This window comes from Epinephelus lanceolatus, chromosome 10, assembly GCF_041903045.1.
Source record: "Epinephelus lanceolatus isolate andai-2023 chromosome 10, ASM4190304v1, whole genome shotgun sequence".
Taxonomy (NCBI): domain Eukaryota; kingdom Metazoa; phylum Chordata; class Actinopteri; order Perciformes; family Serranidae; genus Epinephelus; species Epinephelus lanceolatus.
Genome location: NC_135743.1, coordinates 29,284,012 through 29,310,077, shown reverse-complemented (window position 1 = coordinate 29,310,077; position 26,066 = coordinate 29,284,012). Strand labels below are relative to the sequence as shown.

Below are 26,066 nucleotides of genomic sequence, written 5' to 3'. Positions count from 1 at the left end.
ACCTGGACTATCAGATAATGCACTCAATAAGTAATACTAAAATTTGAACATTAGGTTTGCTGAGTTGCAACAGTCAAGTGATTTTAGAAAACGACTGAAACATCTGATAAACCCGAATTTAATAATTTTTGTAGCACCAAAAGCTATTCAAAGCAGCAATATTTAGGATCAAATGGTATTTGGTTTGGCTCAGGTACATACCATACATAATTTACTGTGTTGACAATAGCTCTATGAAAACTATAAAAACAGATAAGAAAGCACAGCTCCCTCAAACCACAGCTCCTGGGTGGAGATGTGACAGACGTCAATGACATGCAGGCAGCTATCTGCACATTTGACCTCGGCTCTACATAAACTGTACTTAGCCTGACAGAGGCAGCTGATTAGACAGAAATCAAACACTTCATTCTGCGGAAAATGACAAACAGCCTTTCTATAGCACACATTTCAGCACGCACTCCCTCTCTGTCCTCACTGCACAAATATTAGCCCTGGATAACAAAAGAAAAACATCCCACTCACGTCAAAAAACAGTCCTTGTGTTGATTAAGTGTTCCGAAAGTGTTATATATCAGTCTGTTTATAAATCCAGCTCCAAGGATTAGGCACGCTCTCAGAGAGAATGTGTGTGTTAAATCCAGTGGTGTATAATCCAGTATCCTTCAAGGTACTCCTACCCAGTGTAAAGAGCAAAGAGAGCACGGCGTAAGAAGAATGCACGTGAACATAGCACAGTGAGCGGACTCTAACCTGGTGTGAGTTAACCATTAACAGCTGAGTCGGATATCAACTAACTCTCACCCACAAGACCCATAGTGTCATTGACTCATTATGCAATGTAGTGTTTTTCAAATGATGTAAATGATGGGACTGACAGACCGTACTTTAGAGTTTGACAGCTTGATTATAATCTAGTCAAGAGTCTAATCACAGTGCAGATCATTTATAATCACTAACAACAAGGTGCTGTGTCTAAAAGGGCATTTAAATAATTTTCATGGGCAGCTTAAAGGAAAACTTCACCCCTCAAGAGAATACATATATCAATTACTCACCCCATGTTATTTTTAAATCCACAAGACAATTTTTTCTAGCATCCCTGCAGTGATTGAAGAAGTCAAAAATAAAGAAAATTCTTGATGTATTGAAGTCATAGGGGTCCATGTTAAACAGCAAAACTATATCAAGACATCTATTTGCAAACTCTTAGACAATCTGTGCAGTACAACTTTAGTTTAGTTTTTTAGAATCCCCATTAGCTACTCTATTGCAGCAGCTATTCTTCCTGAGGTCCACAAAAACTTTACCTTTGTGACTGTGCACAAAACCAACTCACATATAACACTTAACAAAATAACAGGACTAGACTTAAACGTTGACACAGACACACAAGACAGCTCCTGGTAATACAATAATTACTTTTTCATTATTTTATTTGGTAAATAACTGCCGGTTTGGGGCTAAATTTTGCTCCGATTACCTGATGATGCTCCATTATTGTAACATTAGACCAAGTATTTACATAAAATTATACATTCACATTTGTATGTTTCCAAACACACACCACATGTGCATTAAAAGGAATAGTTCAATATATTGATATTTAATAGATATCACGATATGAGAGACTAGATATTGATTTTTATTTTGTACATCGTAATATTGTGTTTTCTTTAAAGGCTGCATCACAGTAAACTGATGCAGCTGTTCTATTGTCTACCTTTACCAACTTAGTCATCATATCTCATTTACTGATGATTATTTATCAAAAATCTCACTGTGTAAACATTTTGTCAACCCTAGCAATATCAATATCGAGGTACTTGGTCAAAAATATTGTGATATTTGATTTTCTCCATGTTGCCCAGCCCTAATAAAAACCCAGATTTTAAAAATAACCCTTTACAACACCATAGACACACAATTCAATTCAATAGCTTTGAAGAAAAGATAAATAAGTTTCACTTCAGTTCCCTATTGAGGAAGGCTGTCTGTTTGGGGAGGTACTGAGCGGAATAGTTGTCTTGACAGCGTGTAAACAGATGGTTTGATATAGTTTGCTGATGTCAGTTCTCCATTTTGGGATTTTGTGTTCACCAGAGGAGTCTTCACTAATTCAACATCACACTGGGTGAGTAACTGATACACAAATGGTCATTTGGGGGGTGAAGTATTCCTTTAAAGACTTGTAAATGTGTGAGATTTTTGTACTTTCCTGGTGAGTCTGTGTTTTCAAAGGTAAACAGAACTGGGCTCTGTGAAACTGTGAGACTGGGCCGCGGCCAGGCTTAACACAGTCAGCTAGTATCCTTCTCTCTCTCCTGCTTGCTGTTTGTCTCACCATAACATTTCACTCTCCCTCTCTCTCTCTCGCTTTCCCTCTCTCAAACACACACAAAGACTCCTTTCGGAAAAGCCTCGTCTCCCACAGAGTTAGAATGAGCAAGCGTAAACCGAGAGAGAAAGAGTGAGGGAGTGAAGGAGAAGCAGGGAACGAAAAGCAGGAAACCCTGGACTGAGTTACAAATGGGCTCGCTCACACACACACACACACACACACACACACACACACACACACACAGAAGGTTACTAATGGACCTTTCAGAACCACTCAGTTCTTTTCACTTGACTAAACAGTGTTAACAAGAATATACTATCATCTTTTAAATCTGTTTGTGCTTGAGGTGTTTATGGCACCAACATTAATGTAAAGTAAAAACCTAAAACAAAAAGATGCTGAATTCATTTTAAACTGCAAAAGGTGGTACAGACTCATGTGACCTAAAATCATCCAGGACAACATGTGAGCAGCCATGAAAGTGAACAGAGAACTCCATTAATAGGGTTTGGAGTCCACAGTTTAATATGAAATGTAATACAACCAAGAGAAGCCTTTCGGTTAACCTATTTGATGGGAACATACACTCAGTTATCCAAGTCTCCCCGGTAGGTAATTTACACAGCATTTCATTCTAATACTGACATACAATATATAGATAATACCACAGTGTTGTGAAAAGCAGCTTTAATATTATTACAGGTGAGCTGCACCACTGGTTGCACATATCTTTCAACAGTTGCTACACTTAATTTTAACAAAACATTTAGTCCCTGCAAGTTAGAAAACTTAAGTTTTATGTATGACATTGAATGCAATATTTATGCATAAAACTTATTCCATCAGGAGACATCACGGTAATGAAGACTGAACAAAGATAAATTGTCGTGAAAAGTAGCATAGCAGCAACTGTTTATTTAAAACTACAGATGCACGAAATGGATTTTTTCAACTAATACCGGTAACTGATAATTACCTGCATCTCATGGCCGATAACCAATATGATAACTGATAATTTCACATTTTTGTATTTTAAAAAGAAGTGTGTAACCTGTGGTTTATGCTCACCTGAGGATAAGAAAGCTGTTGGTTGGTAACTTTTAAGTTAGTAACTTTTATAAAAATAACTTTTTGTCATATTTGCTTAAACGGTCACTATATCCAGACAGTAACATATGACACAGATAATGTGTGAAAAAAAATATGTTCCTCTGCCTCCTCATACTGCTTCCCATGGCATCTGCTAGAATGAACAAAAACAACCAATCAGAGCTGAGGAGGCTCAAACACAGCTGTCAATTATATCAATTACTGCTCGTGAACTAAGGTCAAACTGTCACTCTGCAGCGCTGATCAAATATAAAACAAGATTTTCTTTCTGCATTGCCTATTTCCCACCTTAAAGTGATAGTTCAGGTTTTTGGACATGAAGTTGTGTGAAACGCTGACCATCTGTAGCTCTGATGTGACGGTGTCACTACTGTCAACGAGCCTCCTGCTCTGAGAAATCGCCCTGTAGCTTACCGGAGAAAAAGTAGTTCTGAAGATGTACGGGGGACACGTAACCAAAAGGTTTTAAGCTACAAAAAAAGTATGCATGTGTTTTCTTAGACTATTTCAATAATTTTAAAACATCCCCACATTACGTCAGACCTTGCTATCAATTGGGACTATTTTCTGGCCAGTATCACTCCGCCGTGCAGGCCCGCAGGACAGCACGCAAACAGAAATCAACTAGACAGTTCATCACCACGCCGTGCAGGTGCGCAGGATAGCAACGGCTAACGAAAACTTCATCGGCTGTTTCCAACAGAGAACCAGTAGGCTATTATTAATGAGGAAAAAGATGTACTAGCCCTATATATACCTACTACTACAGCGCGAACACCGGCTCAGGCTCACAACACACCCTCGTCAGCTGCTGTAGGTAAACAGAGGAATACCAAAATGGTGCGAACTTGTGATTTCCCCAGCCGTGGGAATAAAAACATAGCTGGCTCCCAATTCCATCGGTTTCCTGTTACAGATGTAACCCGTAGGCAACTTTGGCTTGTGTCAATTGGGATGAACCTCGCTACCAAGCCGGCGAGGGTGAAGCAACTGCGCGTATGTCAAGCTCACTTCAGCTGCCCACAGATCCCGACGGACAACGGAAAACGCAATTTCCGCACTGTTGTGCCCAAAGAGAGATATATCACCTAATACCAGTCTATATAACGATGTCTGTTACTGATTGGCTGTAAAACAAAATGTTTGATTGAACTAATAGCCTGTTGTGTTGTGAAGAGTAGCTACATTATACGCGGCCTCGTTTTACCGTAGGCATTTAGTTTATTATATTAGGCTAACTGCTAAATCCATGACATGAGTAATCAATCACATAGAAATGTGAATTCATATGTGATTACGACCAGTCTCTGCTTTGTTCTGGTGGTGGGTTAGCCAAAGTTGCCTACGGGTTACATCTGTAACAGGAAACAGGAGTGATACTGGCCAGAAAATAGTCCCAATTGATAGCAAGGTCTGACGTAATGCGGGGATGTTTTAAAATTATTGAAATAGTCTAAGAAAACACATGCATACTTTTTTGTAGCTTAAAACCTTTTGGTTACGTGTCCCCCGTACATCTTCAGAACTACTTTTTCTCCGGTAAGCTACGGGCGATTTCTCAGAGCAGGAGGCTCGTTGACAGTAGTGACACCGTCACATCAGAGCTACAGATGGTCAGCGTTTCACACAACTTCATGTCCAAAAACCTGAACTATCACTTTAAATGCTTACAGAAACATATTTTAGTGTACTGTTTAGCTGTAAAATCAGAAAGTTTGTGACCCTGCTGCCAGTCGAGCCAAATCCAAGCACCGCCCCCTGGCCAGAGCATATTTTCTCACTGGCTGTGTAAGAGACTCCTTGGCTCTATTGGTTTGTTTTCCTGGAGCCGTGGAAGATTCTAGCAATGCCATTAAAAGCATTAGGAGGAGGTGGAGGAACATGATTTACTGTCTCATTAACTTCTGCCAGGATATAGTGAGAGTTTCAGCAAATATGGTAAAAAGGAATTTTTATTGAAGTTGCCAACTCTGATTTTAAACTATAGCTGTAAAACTCAATAACCATTCCACAAAAGCAGGACGCTCTCAATTACATACAGTTACTTACTGGTAGTGAATGTGGCTGGAGTAAATTTTGCGATTTTTTTACACTGCATCATAAGATTAATTACAATTTACAAGATAATGCTGGTTGACAGCTATTACTGAACATAATATTATAGTGTTGATGGTAAAGTAATAAGACAGTGACTCATGCATGATTCAGGTGTCTATGATGTCATTCTACATGGTCTAAACTGCAGGTCAATCTTCCACACAACCCTGGTGTGTTTCTTAATGTCTGTGATACTGACAGTCTGGTTGGTAATTATAAGCAGAGTGACTTTGATGCTGTCTTAACCCAAACAGATATTCAAGGGTTTTGACAAAAAAAAACAAATACTCACAAGAACACAATTCTGACTAAGCACTTGGTTAACGTTTGGTTCTTGACAATATGGCCTTTAGTGCCAGTAAAAGAATAGAGTATCTGCCATAACGATACTGTAAGCAGACGCAGGCCTACACAGCCTGCCATGTCATCCTATTTTGCTGTCTGTGTGTTAGCCTCTTTAACAGATTAGTCTGAGTGTCTACATGTCTGCGTGTGTGTAAGTCCATTTGCAGTGAGTGTCTGTTCGTAAGGCTGCCTCCTCCCTGACCCAAATACAAGCATGCTCACTCCTGATCAAGTCACTTAGGATAAATCAAGCCTGGATGTGTGAGCAATACTGTGTTGGTGCATGTGTGTGGTTGTGTTTGTGATAGAGATCAGTGTAAACACATGACAAAATGAAAATTGCAAGCAGTTAAAGCTGTCCCACAGAAATGGAAAAGGTGTCATATGATTTCAGAATGGAAGCAAAAATTAAATGCTCTTTAAATTACAGGTTTGGCAACGTCACTACAAACACAGCGCCGCTCCGTGTACAATGCAAATCCATGAACGTCACGCACTCAGATTACTGTTGTTAGTGGACAAGTTAAATTACATAACAGTACTCAGACACTCTGGAGACTACCTTAAGGATTTTCCTGGGGAAAGAAGTAACTGTCAGTGACTGTATTTATCCCAGCTCTGGAAACATGGCCCAACAAGTTCCCACTCTGGAAGGTCTTATAAAAATAACGGAATATTTTCATTTATGCTGTGAGATGTGCTCTGTCAGCACAACCCCTCTAAAACTGATTCCATTTACAAGGGATCCTTTGTATTTAGATGAAAACTATTTGCTGCTTCCTTCTAATCTTCTCTTGAGCCTTAAAAGTAATCAGATGGAATGTAATTATTGTGCATTTATGATATTTTACTCACTTTCTTAAGAATCCAGTCACCTGTTCTCTATTGCTGACCAGTTCAGTGGTACAGAATGCTACCAATGGGACTGCATGAGAAAAACAGAGACAGGCAGACAGACTGGTCCACTCTAAACAACAAAGCCTGCTGTTGATGAGAGTAAACACAACTATGATTTAAGGCAGCAGACAGAGCCACACTGACTCATGAAGTCAGTAAGTCAGTCAGAGACACAGTAACTAAGATAGACAGCCAGCCGGTCTGAGAAGTGGACATCCCGTTAGATGAGAGTCTGTTCAGTGTCAGACAATAGGATCACTAAAACAATGAGCCACTATCCTGATGAAGACAACCCACTGGGAATGGAGCAGATTAATTGGCCATAAACACAGCGTCGACTGACCTACATTCACTGTGACATGCTGTGTGCATTCTGAGAATATAAACAATGGATGAAACCTAAATTCTATGACAATAATAAGGACTGATGTGAAAATTCACATCAGTAGTTACATTGTTTGAGTAACAAACACTGTATAAGATACTAACTGTACTCAGTGAAAAGACTCGACCAAAGCCCAGCTGTCTTCAACACAGGCCACATTATTGCTTAACCTTTTCTAAAAGCTAGGTGAAAGCTGGTGTTTCAAATTTATTCTGTCCTGTTAAACAGATGTTTTAAGTCTGTAAATTCCTAAGACTTTGAGGTTAGCCTTGTGGAACGTTTCTGAGCATCTACAATACCTGTACAAAGTGATTCTGATTAAAGAAAAACACAATGTTGTTAATGTAGCTTTACAAAGCAATTTCCTGTCAATAGATTTAAAGACGGCCCTACCCATCCTTAAGCAACACACTGAACCCAAACTTCCTGTATATATTTATTAGTAGAAAAAATGTAAAAGTATACTACTATGCAACTCAGAGAATGAAATGAATTCAAAGAAATACTGCAAAATGAATTTGATGTTAGAGGATTATAGCTCCATTCTCTCATACTGCTGAATGCTTACAAAAAAAAATCATACCTGTCATACCTTCAAAAGTTAGAATCTTATTGGTAAGACATCAATAGAAACAACAAACTAAGCATGTCTTTTCCCTGAGTGCTACTTCAAGACCCCACCCGTCCACTTAGGTGGATGCACACTCACTCACAGTTTTAACCTCCTGTTGTGCAATGGTCACAGCATGAATGACACACATCCTGGACCCTGAGCCACTCCCCTCACACTCACATACTCACTGTCCTGCTACCTAGCCAGCATACCCCTTGGGTGTCATGGTGTCCCCATGGCAACCTATATTTACACCACTTGACTGCACGGAGGAGTGCAGAGCTCAGTTTAGGAACAGCTGTCGATTTCGGGTGTATGCACACAGAGGGTGAGTGACCAAGAGACAGAGAAGCACAAGTGAGCAGGGACAGAAAGCAAAGGGAAGACAGAAAGACAGTGTGACAGACTTTCTGTTTTAGAAGTGTTTTGAGGACATGTGAGCTCGGTAAAGCATGTTTGCAGTTGCTAGGCACATAACTTCCTAATTCAGCATATGCCTTCGTGCTCATATTACCAGCCATGTGGTTAAAAGCCCCACCCTACTGCAATGCCAAGTAAACTGGTGTATAATAATGATAATGATAGTCTGACCCTCCACCACAACCTCACAGCTGACTCCACAGTTACAACCAGGTTAAAAAATGCAGACGATGTGAGCACATTGAGGTACAAACTTTAGACAAATTTGTTTAAATCTCTGCTTTTATGCACAGTTTACTTTAAAAAAATGACACCAGTTTTGATGCATTTCTTATGTGTTTAGTGTGGAGGTAATCAAACATCCAAATTACACATTAAACATTTCAAGGTTTCTTGTAAACGTACAACGATTATGTTAATATTCAGTGTTACTCACGGAAATATGTTGAGTGTATCCTTGAGGTCAAACAAACATGTCAAGTCCTCTTAAAACATTTGCCAAAGTATTTTAAATCCAGCATTATTTACATACAGCAATCTTTGCTGGCACATCTTGGTGTTTTACAGCCACCTGTTGACAAGTGGAATACTGGGCTGGGCGATATCAATCGAACTGGGATATGACAAAGTCCACAGTGAAGCATTGCAATGGCCAATAATGAGATCATTTTTTAGGAGTGGGAGGATGAGCGTAGGTGTGAATTTAAAAATACAGCAGTGAATCCAGCAGAGTAGATATTAATCAGTGACAGTGACAAATGTGCGAATAAAGGCTCCACTTTGCCCATCTGGCAGCCTGCATTTCATCTGGTAGATAAATCAAAATTGTTACTTTTTATTTACGCACTGATTGCTATTTGCACCCAAGCAAACCCGCACCACTTTGCTGGTGTGGAAGGATGAATGGATGGACCTGGCTTTTAAATCATGACAGTAGGCTCAGTGGTTAATGATTGACTGTCAGTGGTGATGGACAAGGGCATCGACCATTGGCCCAACCCTAACTGGTAGGACTATGGATCACATCACATCAATCAACATCAAAACATGCAGCGTAATGACAGGGATGGCATTTATATATATAGGTAACCACTTTAATAGCAGTAACATGAGGTAATACATGAGATAACCTGCTGGATCCTGTTTTGACAATCATACTTCCACAAGAGGCAGCACGGTGATGCAGTGGTTAGCACTGTCACCTCACACCAAGAGGGCTCCTAGTTCTAACCCATTGTGGGGGGTGTGAATGTGAGCGTGAATGTGAGCGTGAATGGTTGTCTCTCTGTGTTAGTCCTGTGATAGTCAGGTTGACCCCTAACAGGATGAGAGGTCACGGGAAATTAATGAATGATTGAACTTCCACAATAATAGTTAACATAACTAATCACATGATTCTCTAAAATAAACAAAGCTCCTAAAGATATTGAGGGTCAACAACCTAATGCCTTATTCAACACACTAGACCTAAAGACCTAAAATCAATAATTCACTCAGTGGTATATGGACAAATGCCACAAACCTAGGTTCAAACAAAGTATCTCATAGTTTGTGTCTGATTTTCAGTGTTAGTCTGCATGTGCAGTAACTGCCTTACTACCTACCTCATTCACAGGTGGAGGTCAGATAGTTCTCCCCTACTGTTGTAGCTCATGTAGCTTCAACCACTAATAACATGATATTAGTATAAGCATGACATTAGGGGCTACAAGGCTATAGTGGCATAACAACATTTGGCTTGACTCTTGGCTAAACAGCACTTAATCAAATGCTGTGCCATGGTAACAGCCTGTGGTTGCAGTTTGTTGCACTCATAAACCATTCTTTACATTTAAATAATTAAATAATACTGTACTTTAGAGCTGGACTGCCAATTTCACTACATTTGCATACAAACTGCAAATGCATTCAGCCATAATCACAAATTTTCTGAAGGCCCTGGTGGACTTGATATGTGAGGGAAAATCCCAGCTCTTTGTATCGGTGGAGGAACAGTTAGGCTGCAATAGAGAGGTTGCTGTGTTTATGTAAAGTCCCTGCATTTAAATAAGATGTTAAAATGATTTATCAGGTTGCATGTAACCTGGTTTGCCTAATTATCAAGAGACGGCTTCTCTACCACTAATAAAACAATCAGGTTAGAGCTCGCTCGGAACAATCTGTTCAACAGCAGTGCAGAAATAGTAACAGTAACATAACAACCCAAGGGAGATAAAAAAGACAACACCACACCTCAGGTGCTAAATGAATTGTTACTCATTGGGATCAATTAGGTTGCTTACACTCCTTGCCGTTATTTGAGGGGTTTACATTCAGAATGTATTTGAAATGATGACCTCAGGTTAAGTCAGCAAGTCAGACAGTGATCCGGGAGTATCTGTTTCACACCTACTTAAAGGAGAGAAATCCACTTACTGTAACCGCACTCCTGCCCCAACCTCTCCTCCTCTCCTCACTTGACACATTTAGTCATCTTGTCCACTTGTGACCAGTGACACAGAGGCACGCAGACAGATTAAAAATGAGACATGTCCCAAGACAACAATAATTCTCCAAAAATAGGAGCAAGACGTCAATATGTTTTTGCGTCTGAACAGCAGGGAAAAACCTGTTTAACTTCCCTTCAGAGACCTAACTTGACCAAACATGATTAACACTTCTGTAGACCTATGCCAAAAAGTATTACAATTATTAACCTTATATCTCAGCTGTTTCAAGCCATTTGGTTTATTTTACCTTAGTCATCTCCAGACATAATGATTAAGGTGGATTCACTGAGCAACATCAACAAAGGGCCATAGTTTTCACCTGTGTATTTCTGGACAGTCATGGAAAAAACAGGTTTCCTTAACATTCATTAGGATAAAAATCAGGTAATTCTGCACTTCAGTAACAAGCCAATTCCTTTTGCAGCCCATATTTATTAGCTGATCAACATAACTAAAGGTCTTGACCCTCTGACATTTCAAATTAAATCTAGGCCATCAATGTCAAAGCAAGATACCGGGTGTTTCCTATTTAATACACATCCTAATTACAGAATTAATCTCATTAGGGGAGATAAATAGTTGAGTCACATCAGCATTTACAATGTAATTATTGTTTTTATAGGTGCAACGTGAGGAGCTGTGCACCAGCTCAAGTAGACATAAAGCACGTGGGTGGCAAACAAGCCCACAGCAGAGAAAGAACAGAGTGGAAAAGGGATGGAGGGATAATGAAGGTTGGTAAAAGGGAGGGATGCGGGAATCTCAGGTGGCACAAAGCCCCATATGGCCTTAGAGCAACAAGAGTGGGAATAGAAAAGGGTAGACGGGTGGAGTCCAACATCAGAGAAGAAAGGAGGGAGAGATGGAATGTAGAAGCAGAACAGCAGGAAATAACAATTAGTCTGTTCTCTATTCCCTAAGCTGCTTGTTCAATTAGAGAGAGCTCCTGCTGGAGAAACAAGAAGAAAAACACTTATGTCACACATATTGTTGGGTTTTTTGAGAGGACAGGCGTAGCTTATAAGCACCACAGGAAAAATAAAAACATAAATCAGTGGAAAAACCACAATAAAATGGTGTCTAAAATATCTTTAATGAGTTTTTTTCCACCGAATTCATTTCATTTTGCAGAAAAAAGCTACAAATAAAGGATATATTTCGCTATTTGCCATGCACCATCAGATATAGGAAAATAAATATTTTTTTTCAGCATTCTTTGTTCCCGTTTTAGCCTAATGGAAAGACAACTCTTAAAAACAGTCATGCCACCATCATTCCTTGCAAAGGACTCCTGTTCCTGACATGGTGGCACAAAGTGACTATACTTTGTTTTCTCTATAATCAAGATAGCAGAGGTGTTAAAGGGTTTAACACCTGCAACACCATCTCGACTTGTGCAAGAGAAAGTGCACTCCACCACCTCTGCCTTATCAGGCGATACCACTGCTATGGCACATCAGTTGGTGTTGGAGGAGCCCGTCCAGTCTATGCAAACACACATGCAGTCCGTCTGTCTTCCCTCTCTGACAAACCCACATACCACAGTGACTAACATATGACTGCAGGCTTCCAGAAATAAATCAGAGCGGCCCATAACAGCTGCGTAATAAGAGTACAGACAGATACACTGTACTACAGATACTTGAGACTGATACGCAGGTCTACGTTGTTGATAAGGGTGTGTGCCAAAGCTTTCTTTCACCAAGGACAGAGGTTGGCAAATAGCAGCAACTAGGTTGGATAAAAGCGGGGCCTAAGGAGCACAACAGTCTATAAATACAGCCAGTCTGGATGTCTCAAATGTTTCTGATGGAGTAAATATATTCTGAGAGCCTGTACTACTTTGATTTTTGCACAGACCAAGGACTCGTTAATTAATCCTACTGTGCCAGGCCTTGTAATAAACTCCTAGTTGGAGCATTAACCACACTACACTACACTCAAGACCGTAAGTTCTCATAGAATGTGACTAAGGTAGCACTCTGCACTTAATTAAGAAGTTAACTACTTTACCTGATGTGTTCAGCATGTTCAGAGGACTAAATCATACATGGAACAAAGTTTAAAAAACACAATCTTTATCAGTCATTCTTGCTTTATTTCTACTACACACTGACTCCTTATTAACCCATAAATTGCGCAAAGGTTACACTCTATGCTTTTGATCTAATAGGTTCAACATCTACTTTGGTCAAGCTTCTAACCTTGCAGAACTTTGCTTGTGGAAGCATTGCATCCACACCCTAGCTATTTAAAACAGGGTGGCCTGTGGAGTGAATGCAGATATTACCAGATACTTACTGAACCGCTGCCAACAACGCATAGCCACGAATATTCTCTCTCATGTCTATCTCAGTTTTCACAGGAGTTAAATTTAACCTGTCATAAAAATAACCTTAAACATACAGATGTGACCGCATTCACTAAAACATTTTCCAAGTTACAAGTAAGTACAGTATAGCCCTCAAGTGGAAGAGAAAAAAACAGGGAGCTCCCTTAGTCAGCAGGACTGAGCTAGCGGTTGACCACATGAAGTTTAAACTTCTAAATAGGGAAGATTTTGTGAAGGATGGGGTGGGGAGCTTGTGTCTGCATCTGTCGCAGAATCTCCCATCATTCGAGACCCCAGCAGGAAAAGACACAGCATTAAGGGATAACATTATCTTGCAATACCTAGTGAATCTCTCTGACAGTATTTTAAGAAACTATACAGACTGACAGACACACATGGCATTCAAATACTATGCAAAGGGTGAGACTGACACTTAAGTCCAGTGGGCTCAGCTTCAAATTGATGCACATTGACATTGCAGCTAGCAACTGGTGTTGATATCCCTCCATACACAGTAGTCATGAGTGCCCACAGGCACACATGTACACACAAACAGGACAGTTGGTAGCCAGTAATTATCTCTGGGTGTGTGCTCAGGATAAACGGACAGTTACATGCAATCCCATACTGTATTTATCTGTAAAATCTGCCAGCCTGGTCTTTCCGTGGGTGAGTTTTAAAACTGAATAGACACAAAAATGAGGCTACCACAAACAGCAGATGCATCTAAAATAAAACGTGTGACCTACCAACAGTGAGGCAGATGGCAGCACCAATCAGGAAGTTGAGAGTGGAGAGGCTTTTTTAATTTTTCTATTCTTTGTACTTAATGAGGCACTTTGAGGCAAAATCTAGAAATAAGAAATGCAACAAGCCTGCGTGGCAATAAATGGCAACGTCAGAGTTTGGGTTGGTTGGTCATCACCTGGGACTGGACCATGTGACCAAAGTAAACTCACAAGGTTTTGACATCACACATGATCATGCCTCCGGAAAGACAGACAGAAAAAAAAACAAACATAAAAAGTCTATTAAGCTTAGTAAAACACTTTTATTAGATTAAAATAACACAAGTTGGGGATGTTGAGAGTTTAGAGTTTATTGGAGCAGTTTCCTCATAATTCTCCCTCCATTTATTTATATTTGTCCGTTGCTTTCTTACTGCCTTTGCATACTAAAATTAAAGGCATGCAACAAAGCCACATTAATCAGAGGCTTGTGGACTGAAGCTCACCCAACACACAAACAAGCATGTAGGCAGACACACATAAACTCCAGGTCCAGACATATAGAGGAAAACACCAGTGTGCTAATTAAGACTATTGTGTACGCTGGAGACTTAAAGAGAAAAGACTCTAACTGCTCTGGTCTTAATGCATTTACTATACAAGATGCTACAACTCACACAAAGTTCCAAAAATTATATTGGGAGCAGATTCAAGTTAGAGGTGGGGGTCGCTAATTTTCCATTTTTTTTTTTTTTTGTTTGTTTGTTTGCCTTGCCTGTGTGTCCTTGTGTATCAGTCTGTGTCCCCTCTCTTCATTCTGAGGTTTTTGCAGGTCCATGAATGCAGCACATGTGGAACTCTTCATGAGTTCATTTATTCCCTTAACAGCAGTTTGTGGAGTTTTGAGTCACAGGGTGGATAATTGATCAGTTGATCCAAACAGAGCTGATCAGATCAGATCAGAACAATGGATGAGAGGAGCAGCTGCTGCAGAGGCAAGCTTTTAAACACAGGGCAATGAAAAATTAAGTTTCACTTGCACCGCGCCTCATGTTCTGTTTCTCTGTCTGTGCCCAGAGAATTTTTATCTCAGTGCACTGAGAGAAATCAGTATTCATTAGAGTTGTTCTGATACCAATACCAGTATCGGAAATGCCTCCAATAATGATGGATCGAATATTGATGAGGATGCTAGTCTAAGCACCGATCAAATACCACTTAATTTATCAATTAATTCTAAGGTTTCACACCCTGATAAAACAGCAGGTTTCCAGGAAATCAAATTTTTTTCGCTGTTTTAAAACAGTAGCCTACACAGCAGGTTGTACTGTGCAGTCACCAGCAGCTACTGTATAAGAGCGGCAACAAGAATTAATTTCCAATAAATAGTTTTACGTTAGCCGTTAGCAAAATGTCAGCAATACTGGCAGTATTTTACACTGGAAAGTCCCCCTCAGCAAAAAGAGAATATGTACAGTATGCAAGGCTTTAGTTTCAGTTAGTAGTATAAAGTTTTTTTTGTTGTTTTTTTAATGCAATGGTATTGGATCGGTACTCGGTATCAGCCAATACGCTACTTCAGGTATCGGAATTGGTATTTGCAGGGCATAAATGGTATTGGAACATCTCTAGTACTCATTTAGTCCCTGGGAGGGGAGGAAGTTGCCTTTTGTTTTCTAAGCCTAATTACAGGCTTATAAAGCTCAGAACTAAGGCTTCATTCATGTTATCTCTCCACTACTCCTGAAATACATACTCGAAACACTGACACACATTCACATACACACACACACACTCACACACCTACTGCTCAGATTTCAATGGCCAGGTACAAACGAATTTCACCTCCCTCAAAAGAGCAGTCTCTTCCCTCCTCCTCTGTCTGCTAGTGACCGCTCTGTGTGTGTGTGTGTGTGTGTGTGTGTGTGTGTTAACTGCATGTGTGTGTGAGCGTGAGTGTGTGCGTGTAGTGTTTATGAGCTGTGTTCATTAGGAGTAGGCTATGTAGTAAAGTAGCTACTCCCTGTGTGATGACGGAAGACAGATCCCAACACAAAGGGAGTTGCCATGGTAATTTATAAGGAGAGAAATGTCACACACTGACCGGATGAAAAGGCATTTCAGGTCCACTGCCAGCTGATTCTGTGACCAGTCTACTTTGTAATTTGGCCAAAAAGCTCTTAAGTGTCTGAAATGACTGTATTTAAGAGTATCTGGTTAAAGGGACCTTTACTTGAAAGATCAGAGGAGAAATAGACCGAACCTTAATTCAAATCATCAACACTCTTTCTAGCAGTATCACACCCTACTCAGGTTGCCACTGAACAACACCTGTGTTTTACAGTTTATACACTGCTGCTGAGCCTTCACCACACACCTGTAGTATAGATGGAAGAGTTAATGCATGATAGATAAGGGTGTGAATCCTCTAAAATGACAGCAGGACACACATAAACCCCATCTTTAAACAATAATTACAAGGCTGACTTAAGAAATGATGAAGTCAGCAACATTTAGCTCTACAGTACACAGCTATTTTCTATAAGTAGCACTCAATAGCACATAATTATGCTAATGTGGGATCATACCTGGTCAGTGAGTTACTCACAAAGACTACTATTAAAAAATTCCAGATAACCCAGTCAAAACCAAAAGTAATAACAAATTGAGACTATAACTATAGTGACATATTTTATCTGATACCCTCCTATAAATGAGAAATTAGGTTTGGGTGGTATGAAAGCATTACAGCATATGGGCATTTAGAAAGCTTAAAGGTATGATTTGCAATACAGATGTTCCTCTTTCTATTAAACTGATACAGAGACGCTGTACTGAAACAATGTAGTTGACAGCATACTTATTCAGAGGTCAGTCTCTACTGGTGGAACAGGCAGCTGAGCTAAGAAAGATTGCGACTTTGAGTGGTAGGGATAATTTTACAGGACTATTAAAAAAGGATAAACGCCTCTGGCCCTGTTTGGGAATACCGCTACATACAACTTTATCTAGCAATTACGTCTTCCAACTACAGAAGTAGTTTACTTGCTATAAGATTTTATAAGGACAGATCATCAACAGATCATCCCCGTTTAGCCCACTGATGTGTAAACAAGTGGGTCATTCAACAGCAGGAAGGGCACTTATTTCCTATCTATTCATTTTTCTATTTAAACCAGCAAAACCTGTCTAAGTAGACTAATTGAAGGCTTGACAATGACATTTTAAAGTTGTTATTTTTTGTTTGTTTTGTTTTTTACAAAAACATACAATCATATACAAATTAACCCAGTGAAATGTCAAGAAGGTATGGAGATATATTAACACATACCTTACTCATAATTAACAAAAACCTCACATCTATTTGTCCTATCACAATGACATTTGAAAGGCCAAGAGCTTTTTACCTCCAACATACAACTGCAATGAATGAGTAGTACTTTATGGACAGTGATCTCAACAGTCGACAGCATGTAATAAAAAGTAGGATTGATGGGCAAAACATCACCACTGTACCATAAAGCCCCCACAGCTCATGTTGTGATTAAAGGAAAGAGATACAAGCTCCAGCCACGCCCCAAACAACACAATTAAAAGCACATTGTGGACTGCACCTACAGTTGTTGTTGCTGTTTTTGTTCCACCAGCTAGTTTCTCTCCACTAGCAACCAACCACACTGCTGCACTGTGCTTTTGCCCCAGAGCTGGTCATACTTATTGTCTGTGAGTGGCAGAGAGACAGTAAGCAAAAGGAGAGCAGGCTGGTCTGGCTGCTGGAACACTCTCTGTGTTGTCAGGACTCACTATAGGTTACAAATGCTTTTTAAGTGTTGGTCATGTGGCTGTAACTCCAGCTCTGATAAGTCAAATAAGTCCAAGTCAAATAAGAAAAACACATATTAATGGCAACTCTAACAATTAGGCTACACACAACCAAAAATATAAGCATATATGTGTCCTAGAAATATTACAGGCAACACACAACGCATTTTTGTAGCAAGCCCATTACGTTTTTTTCCAAGCTGAAATTGGATTAATTATCGACAAAGTTAGTGTGAAGATATGCAAACGGTCAAAAGAAGACTATAAATGTTCAATCATTTTTATTAGTTGGTATTTATTTTTGAAGACTTACCCTGAAGGCGGCTTTGAGGACTCAGTCATTGCAGTGATTCCGATATCCAACTTCAGATGATGATAGCGGCGCTCGAGCTGGGCTCCCAAAATCCGCTGTTGCTCTTAAACTCGGTTGTTATCCATTACACTATCACCTGCGAGTTAGCACACCAACATTAAATTAATTAATACTAATTATCGGGATTTCCAGCATATCTTAACCAACACAACCGCTTGTTTTTTGTGGTAAGACAGGAACAACTTTGTGTTTTCTGTTACAGGTCCAACAAGTGACAGTGCGCAGAGATGACAGTCCGGTGTGACCTGAAGTACAAAGACCGCAAAGTGTCCGTGAACGCAACCTACGACAAAAAGAAACCATAAATGTTCTGTATTTTTTTTAAGTCGAACTTACTTTAGTCAAAGCGGCCTCACTGCTCCATTATCATTGACTCAGTTACTTGTCAAATCCACTTGATATAATCTTCGTAGTCCCCCCGGCTGATTTTCCCTCGAGCACCGTCAAGGCAACTGAATTAATTTGAACTTCCGGTTTGACGTTTCAAAATAAGAGTTCATAAAGTTAATTGTCGCTACCTAAGGATTTTGTTTCCATTCCCGCCCCTTTTTATGTATTTGACAAGCCTTTATACCACATATGTATATGTTTATTCAATTTATTTTTACAACTGATTATACATAACGTGCAAAGAATGCAGTCAGGCTGTCTGACCGTATCTATAATGCCAGCTGAGAGGGTTAGCTCTTTTATTTGGAAGGCAGTGCTCCATGGTGTCCCGTCTATTGCCGCTGCGTCTGTCTAACTTGACGCAGCTCCCTCCAGCCCGCCTTCGTCAGCAGATCTAACGTCAATCATCCTCATTGGGAATTCACTGAGCGCCAGCTGGAGAGCGACGGCACCAATGTACAGAGATACATACAAATAAAAGTCAATAAAACTAGGCTTCAGTGCCGATCAGACAGTGATACACATCTATGTTGATATTGTTGTTGTTAATTATTAGGTGTAGTAGTAGACCTATCAGCCTAATGTTATTCTTATTTGAATAATAATTATTATCATTATTATTTCTATATTTCTTTTTCTTATTATTGTTTAATAATAGTACCGCTCTCATTATTAATAGTATCATGGCTGCTCTTGTTGTTGTACATTGAGTTTGAGTAGTAATTCGGAAAAGTGTCTGTGCATACTGTCTCACTGAAATTCAGTGATGAGAATTCAAATCTTTTCTCCCGGCATGTTTCCCGGCATGCTTTGTGGCATCTTGCCCCCCCATGCAACACCTCCTCTGTACAATTCTGTATAACTGTCTACCACAAGAGGGCACTCACAGACCACCCAACTTCACTTCAAACGCTGCAAACCCATTTGCTAGGGTGCTGTACATACGATTAGATATTTGAGTCCGGTGTGAAAAAGCATTACTAGAAAGATGACGTTATTAATAAGAGGAAGATAGGAGGAAGAGGATAAGAGGAAGAGGGAACTGAAAACAGTGCATGTAGCTGAACATAGGACACAGTCTCACAGCATCAGCATCAGATCTGAAACAACTTTTTGAGGCAGACACCAATTGCCTTTTGAAAAGAGTGTGTAATTGTAATATTGTTAATTTTTTGTTCTAATACTTTAAACTAACTTTAAAAAAGCAATCTCTAAGCAAACACATTACACTAATATTCCACTTAATTAAAGCAGCAATCTGTGATGCAAAGGTCGCACACAAAGAGTTGCCCTGTCACTAAATTTGACTGAAAAAATTGCCATCACCCCTTAACTGATGATCAGATGCTTTTATGATGGTACTGGATTATGACTACATTTATATTATCATTGCTTGTATTAAGATTTGTTTACATCACAAAGGAGTAAAAACATAGCTTTATATCTGCACACTTTCATGCTCACTTTTCATCGACTGCTCTGCTCAAACTCTTCACTTTATAGGCCCTATGTGAATCTATGTTGTAAAAAGATATTGTTGGAGCCCTTAAGATATAATCTGTATGTAGATGTGAAACTCTCACATACTTAAGGCCACAAGTTAGTGTTTTGTTTTGATGTGTTAACCTATGAAGTTATTTTGTCAACATTTCAGGCAAAGGTTGTGAAGTGTAGGCTGCTGATAAGGATCTCACAGTTACACTGAGGGACGTGCAGGAAGTGACAGCTGCACTTCTGTTTCTGTGGCACTCATTAATAGGGGACTAGTGACTTGAAGACAGTTTGTTCATCACTGCTCATCGTGTCCATCAAGATCTGGCCAGAGAAATAAGGAGTCCTGAAGTGCAGCCGCTGACTTTACCTGAAAGGAAGAGGCCTCACTGAGATATCACCATGTCAGGTGAATGCATTTTAACAGCTGTACATGTTTTGGAGAATCTATGTATAGATAAATGTGTTTTTGACTTGTTGAAGAAATATTTGTGCGATAATTTGTGATGGTTGCTCGATATGCTGCTGTCAGCTGTACGTCCATTTTAATTTAAATGCTGTAATGAGCAAATTTTATCATTTCTTTAGATTTATATTTGAATCTTTAGTAAACATAGTTCTGAAATTGTTTTATTTTATTATGTTAAAATTGTTTGCTAAGCATGAAATGTTATTGAAGGGTCTTTTAAAAACTGGTCTTTATAAGCTACCATTTGTGTTCATCAAACATATCGCCTGTTAACATGTAGCCTTCCAACTAAAATCAACAAAATAACAATGTACAAAAATATTAAATCCGAAGTTACCTAATTAGCATTTCAATACAATAAAATAAATATATATAATTATGTGGAACACAACTATTACGATGGACAGTACACAGCAAGTAATTTATGAGGCATGCAACCTCATATGAGCACTTTACATCAGTGTTTGCACTGGTGATATACATACAATTTTTCATACACTGTTGACATTTTGTCAAACCTTTGAAACATAGATGAATGTGCAGGTGTGACAAATATTTCCAACAGCGGAGTGAGTTACCTGTAAAGACCAGCAGGGGGCATACTAACCTCCATTATCAGTTTACTTTGAGGGTTTAATCACCCAAATTACAAATGATCATACTTTTTTCCTCAGTGGTGACAATCTGTGCAGATCTTTTAGGGTTTTGTTTGCAGATTGATTTAGTTACTTTGATTTTATTAATTTTTATTTTTTATTTATTCTTTTTTGTATTTATTGTGTTTTTAGATCTCCAACTCTAAGATTTTTGCCTTTTCACAATCACAGTGGAGTTCAGTGGGATTGCCTTTGTGGTGCTCACAGCTTTGAAAAATGACATTTATCTCTGATAAATGAATAATCATAAACCTCAGTGTGAACAGCCTTCATTGGAACTTGTGTCTGCCAAAGAAGTCCCTAAAACAGCTGAGATGATTTAGTAGCAGATTATTTTTTCTTCTCTTCACCTCCATTAATTGCATGTGTTTACATGCAACCTGGCCATGTACTTTTATATACTATATCCTAATGTACAGGAATTAAAAGTAAAATGAGGGGAAAATGTTGTAAATGTCGAAATTAAAATAATTTTTCTATTTGCAGATGATGGAGAAAATACCACCACCCAACAGTCCTATGATTATTCAGGCTATTATGACGGACTTCCTCCAGACTTCACTCCTTGCAACATTGCTGATTTGAAAAATTTTGGCAAAGTGTTTCTGCCCACTCTCTACAGCTTGGTTTTCATCACTGGCTTCTTAGGTATGTGTGTGTGCATGTGAGTGTGTGTGTGTGTTTGAGAGAGAGAGACAGAGACACAGTCAGTGAGACCATTTGGACTAGATTACTTCTGATGCACAGGATGAAGTCAGGTGAAATGGGACATGAGGTCAAACGGGACAAATAAGGGACAAATAAGGTTTAACACAGGGATACTCAAATCGTTTTGAATGCACAATGGCACCTTATTTACAAAGTACAAAAAGGAGTCCCAGTGTGAATTAATTTAAATTCAACACAGGCCACAAGTTGAGTATCACTGGTTTAACATATTGGGCTCTTCAGTTATTAGCAGCCAATCACCAAACATGTTATTGCATAGTTGCTGCGAATGCCCTTTACATGAAACAATCATTGTTATTGGTCTGAGATACTGAGCAGAGCAAGGATTTTTTTAAAAAGTGAGCCATGTGACATTGTTTCTCTTTCTGAGAGTGTTGCAGCTAAATGAAAAGGGTATAACAACAAAAATAGTTGTAGAAACTAGGAACTGTTTGAATTATAATCGAACACATAACACACTTTACTTTTTTAATGGGACAGGGTTTTGAGTGAGTACTTACTGCATTCAGGTAAAATGGGACTAAAAATGAAGCTAAAATGGGACACGTTTCTGAAGTGAGACCAGCATGTTTTTAGGCTACCAGGTGCCATAAAATCATGACTTATGCTACTGTGTGCCATTCTGTCATATTACAGACATTTTTTAGTATTTTGTCACTTAAAAATATTAAAGATGGTGAGTCAGTGTCGGCTACAACAAGCACACATGCATATGTGTGCTACAACAAGCACACATATGCATGTTCACTGTAGACAATTTGGCACCATGGAAACAAGCAACAAAAGAACAGGGAAGCATGGAATCTGATGGTCTTTTTTGATGAATATTTAGGCTATGTTAATGATTTAATGGATTAATGGCTGAGCTGATAAATGGAAGTAATCATTTAAAAAACAAAAACACGACTGTCCCATCTTACATTACCAGCTGTCAATGGAGTGAGGTACAGGTTCTTGATGTGTTTGAGGGTCCAGAGTTTCTAAAACATTTTACCTGGCAACATATTTTCTTTATAGCAATATAGCAGAGATGCAAAACAAGTTCTAAGACACAAAAGTGTCTCAACTTACCTGGTTTCACCCTAATAATCACACACATTTAACATTTGTCCCTTCTCCTCTTAAGGCAATGGCCTAGTGGTGTGCGTCCTGGTGTATTACCGCAACCAGACCAACCTGACAGACATCTGCCTCTTTAACCTGGCCATCTCCGACCTCCTCTTCGTCCTCACGCTGCCTTTCTACTCTCACTACTCTGTGGTAGGTCAGTGGACTTTCGGAGACTTCATGTGCCGTTTTGCCACCGGCTCCCACAAAACTGGCTTCTTCAGCAGCATCTTCTTCATGGTTGTCATGACGCTGGACCGTTACGTGGTCATCCTGCACGCTCGCTCAATGGCGCGTTATCGCACTCTGAGAGCAGGAGTTGCTGTGAGCTTGCTGGTCTGGATGCTGAGCTTGTGCGTCTCTTTGCCGGATATCATCTACACAAAGGTGACAAATGAGTCTCACAGGCTGGCTTGTAGCTACGTCCCTGAAAATGACTCCTGGAAGATCTATAACATCTTCTCAATAAATGTGTTGGGTCTCATGATCCCCTTGTTGGTGATGGTCGTCTGCTACGCCAGAATCATCCCCATACTGGTGAACATCAGGAGTGCAAAGAAGCACCGTATTGTCAAGCTGATCATCACCATAGTTGTCACCTTTTTCTTATTCTGGGCCCCATATAACATCATTCTTTTCTTGGGGTTCCTGAAATCTGAGGGTGTATTGCAGAGCAGCTGCAACATGGAAGGGCATTTAAGGCTGTCAGCCATAGTGACTGAGACGTTTGCTTATACCCACTGCTGCCTGAACCCCATCATATATGCCTTTGTGGGACAGAAGTTCATGAAACGAGCCCTTCAGCTGTTGAGGAAATGGGTGCCTGGGATTAACTTCACCTTCCCCAGAGATTTCTCAGACAGCTCATACAGGAAAAGCTCAGTTGTTTCCAGGTCCTCTGATGCCACCTCCACTTTCATCATGTAGGAGGTGGAGGGCAGATTATGTTGTATATGTTGTGCTTTATGGACATCACCTGCTGAGCTGACACGTTTTTATCCATGTGACCTTGTTATTAGGCTACTGCTGCTACTGCTAACGATATTATAATTGTTCATGCTGCGTGATTTCTTTTGTCAGCCTTATTCAACACATAATCTTAAAAAGCTGCCTGAAGGCTGCCTGTAGTTATATATTATTTACACCTTAGACTTGAGACTCTTTTAGTTTTATTTGCACTTTGAATTTGCACTAAAATATTTGTTTTGACAAGGGCTGCACAATATATTGTTTTCCTCTTTTGATATTGGATGATAAACACATTGCAAAATATTTGACTTTTAATAAAGTAATGTTTTAAATTACAGTCTGTCTGCAGTCCCAGTTTTGTCTAATATATGGCCATGCTGTTAACTCTCTGGCCAATCAGACAGAGCCCTCCCTGTTAGGCATCTTCTGATTAGTTATAATCCATGTGCATGCCAAAGTTGAGTGCGGACGCAAATGCAAATGCCAGAGATGAGCTGGTACCCACAAAACAGCACGTCCGGCAATATTTTAGATACAGGAGAGATGACGATACACAAGCACAGCTGCTGTCCAAGTCAAGAATTGAGCACACTTTAAAGGTCCAGTATGTCATCTGCAGCGAGGTTGAAGAACTGAAACTGTGTGTGCCAAGCATGCATGCCAAATTACAGTGGCGGATGTGAAAATGTGCAAACAAGAATGGCCCTAACTAGAGCCCGTGTTTGATTTGTCTGTTTTGGGCTACTGTAGAACATGGCAGACTCTGGCAGAGGAGCTGCTTCGTATGTAGATATAAACGGCTCATTCTAAGGTAACAAAAACACAACAATTCTTATTGTCAAGTGATTATCAACTAATGAAAACATAGTTAGGAATATTATATACCATTTCTGCCCATAGATGCCCCTAAATCCTACACACTGGTCCTTAATATCTGTGTATTTATCGCATATAATATTGTTACCAGGATATTCAACAATGCTATTACATATCACATATTTTTCCTGATATCATGCAGCCCTAGTTTTGACCATAAGATGTCAGATGTGTAATCCAGTCAAGTGTAAATGCAATGCAAATCAAGCAACACCATCTACTGTCTGATCTCAGATATTTGCTAAATGCTTTGCAAGGCTCCTCCTTTTCCTGCTGAACACTGACTGAAACGATGAGCCTCTTGTTTGTAACGGCCTGAAACCACAAAGTTTGTTTATGCGTGCTTGAGGTGTTTAAAACTTTCACACATGAGTTAATAAGCCTGCAAGTTAAAAAAACAACAACATTCACACTGTATGGAAAAGTTATCATTTATGATGAAACCAAATACTCTTACAACATGGAATTGTTTTTCTTAATTTCCTGTGGAAAAAGTGTTTCATTCAAATGTTGGATGATGAATGAAAGCCACAAAGCTGAAAACACGGGCTTATCTGTCACCTTTTGCACATTCAGACGTCATTATTAATCAAAGTTTGGCTCATCGTAAACATCTGTAATTTGTCATATATTTTCTTGATAGTGTTTTATGCCTCACATTTGTACTAATGTACAGTATATTGCAAATTTATTTCTTCTGTTTTCATACTGAATATATTCTTTTTTTGTCTTGTTTTTTTTACTGCCATTTCAGATGTTACTTGTACAAAATCCACATATTTTCATGCATTTATTCACATATGTCAGATTTATGCTCTTGTTTAAGCCTTTCTGTTTATAATCATGTTATGGATTGTTGTTGTAGTGGTTTAGTTTGATGATTATTAAAGTCTCTCTATAAGAGTACCAAACAATTATATGCTATATTGTGCTTTTCTATAAGAACTGAAATCCACACAACCTGTGCTCATTAAGATAAAAGTCATGTTATGCATCACACCTTGAGTTCTTCAAGTTGTCTGTGTTGACTGATCTTATGATGACATTTAAACTACCTGCACATTGCAGCTTTTGTGTTGAAGAGTACCTGCCCTACATTGTACATTGTTCATGCAGTAAACACTAGTAACTTTTTCTTACTGTAACTTTAAAGGGATTGTTCAGATTTCTTTTAAATGGAATTGTATGAGGTAACTCTACCAGCTGCCTCGATCGGTTGTGTTATTGTTTGACTTTGGTGACTTTGAACTTGCTCTTTAAAACACCAAAGTCACATAGAAACACAGACAGATTAACTGATCACAACAGCAACTCCTGTGTTCTGCAAGGTAAAATTGCTGGTTTTCTCAAAGGAGTTTGGTAGTTTGAAGACAGCATAAATAACGGCTTCAGTTCCATGGCCTGGGAAAGTACAATCAATATTCATT

The 26,066-nt window shown here is 39.3% G+C and overlaps 2 protein-coding genes across 10 annotated transcripts in view; one reads left to right on the top strand and one right to left on the bottom strand.

Annotated features, from left to right (window-relative positions):
* Positions 1-18,401, bottom strand: part of cobl (cordon-bleu WH2 repeat protein) — a 70,293-nt gene extending 51,892 nt beyond the window's left edge. For 6 of the 8 annotated variants that reach the window (XM_078171912.1, XM_033639864.2, XM_033639867.2 and 3 more), the window contains exons 1-2: positions 18,289-18,401; positions 17,893-18,028 (exon numbers count right to left, since the gene is read on the bottom strand). In XM_078171912.1, the coding sequence (XP_078028038.1) occupies positions 17,893-17,921 (29 nt within the window). In that variant the 5' untranslated portion in view covers positions 17,922-18,028; positions 18,289-18,401. Of the gene's footprint in view, positions 1-201; positions 287-525; positions 724-17,892; positions 18,029-18,288 lie in introns of those variants that run through there. The other 2 variants (XM_033639865.2, XM_078171913.1) reach the window with 2 other exon arrangements.
* LOC117265398 (C-C chemokine receptor type 1-like) lies at positions 2,029-24,100 on the top strand. 2 transcript variants are annotated; one of them, XM_078171916.1, is made up of 4 exons: positions 2,029-2,134; positions 19,997-20,242; positions 21,445-21,606; positions 22,814-24,100. In XM_078171916.1, the coding sequence occupies exons 2-4, from the start codon at positions 20,236-20,238 to the stop codon at positions 23,719-23,721; spliced, it is 1,077 nt and encodes a 358-aa protein (XP_078028042.1). In that variant the 5' UTR covers positions 2,029-2,134; positions 19,997-20,235; the 3' UTR covers positions 23,722-24,100. The 2 variants fall into 2 exon arrangements, with proteins under 2 accessions (XP_078028042.1, XP_033495759.1); XM_033639868.2 differs by having other exon boundaries at positions 2,043-2,134; positions 20,102-20,242.
* Positions 24,101-26,066: the final 1,966 nt, after the last annotated feature.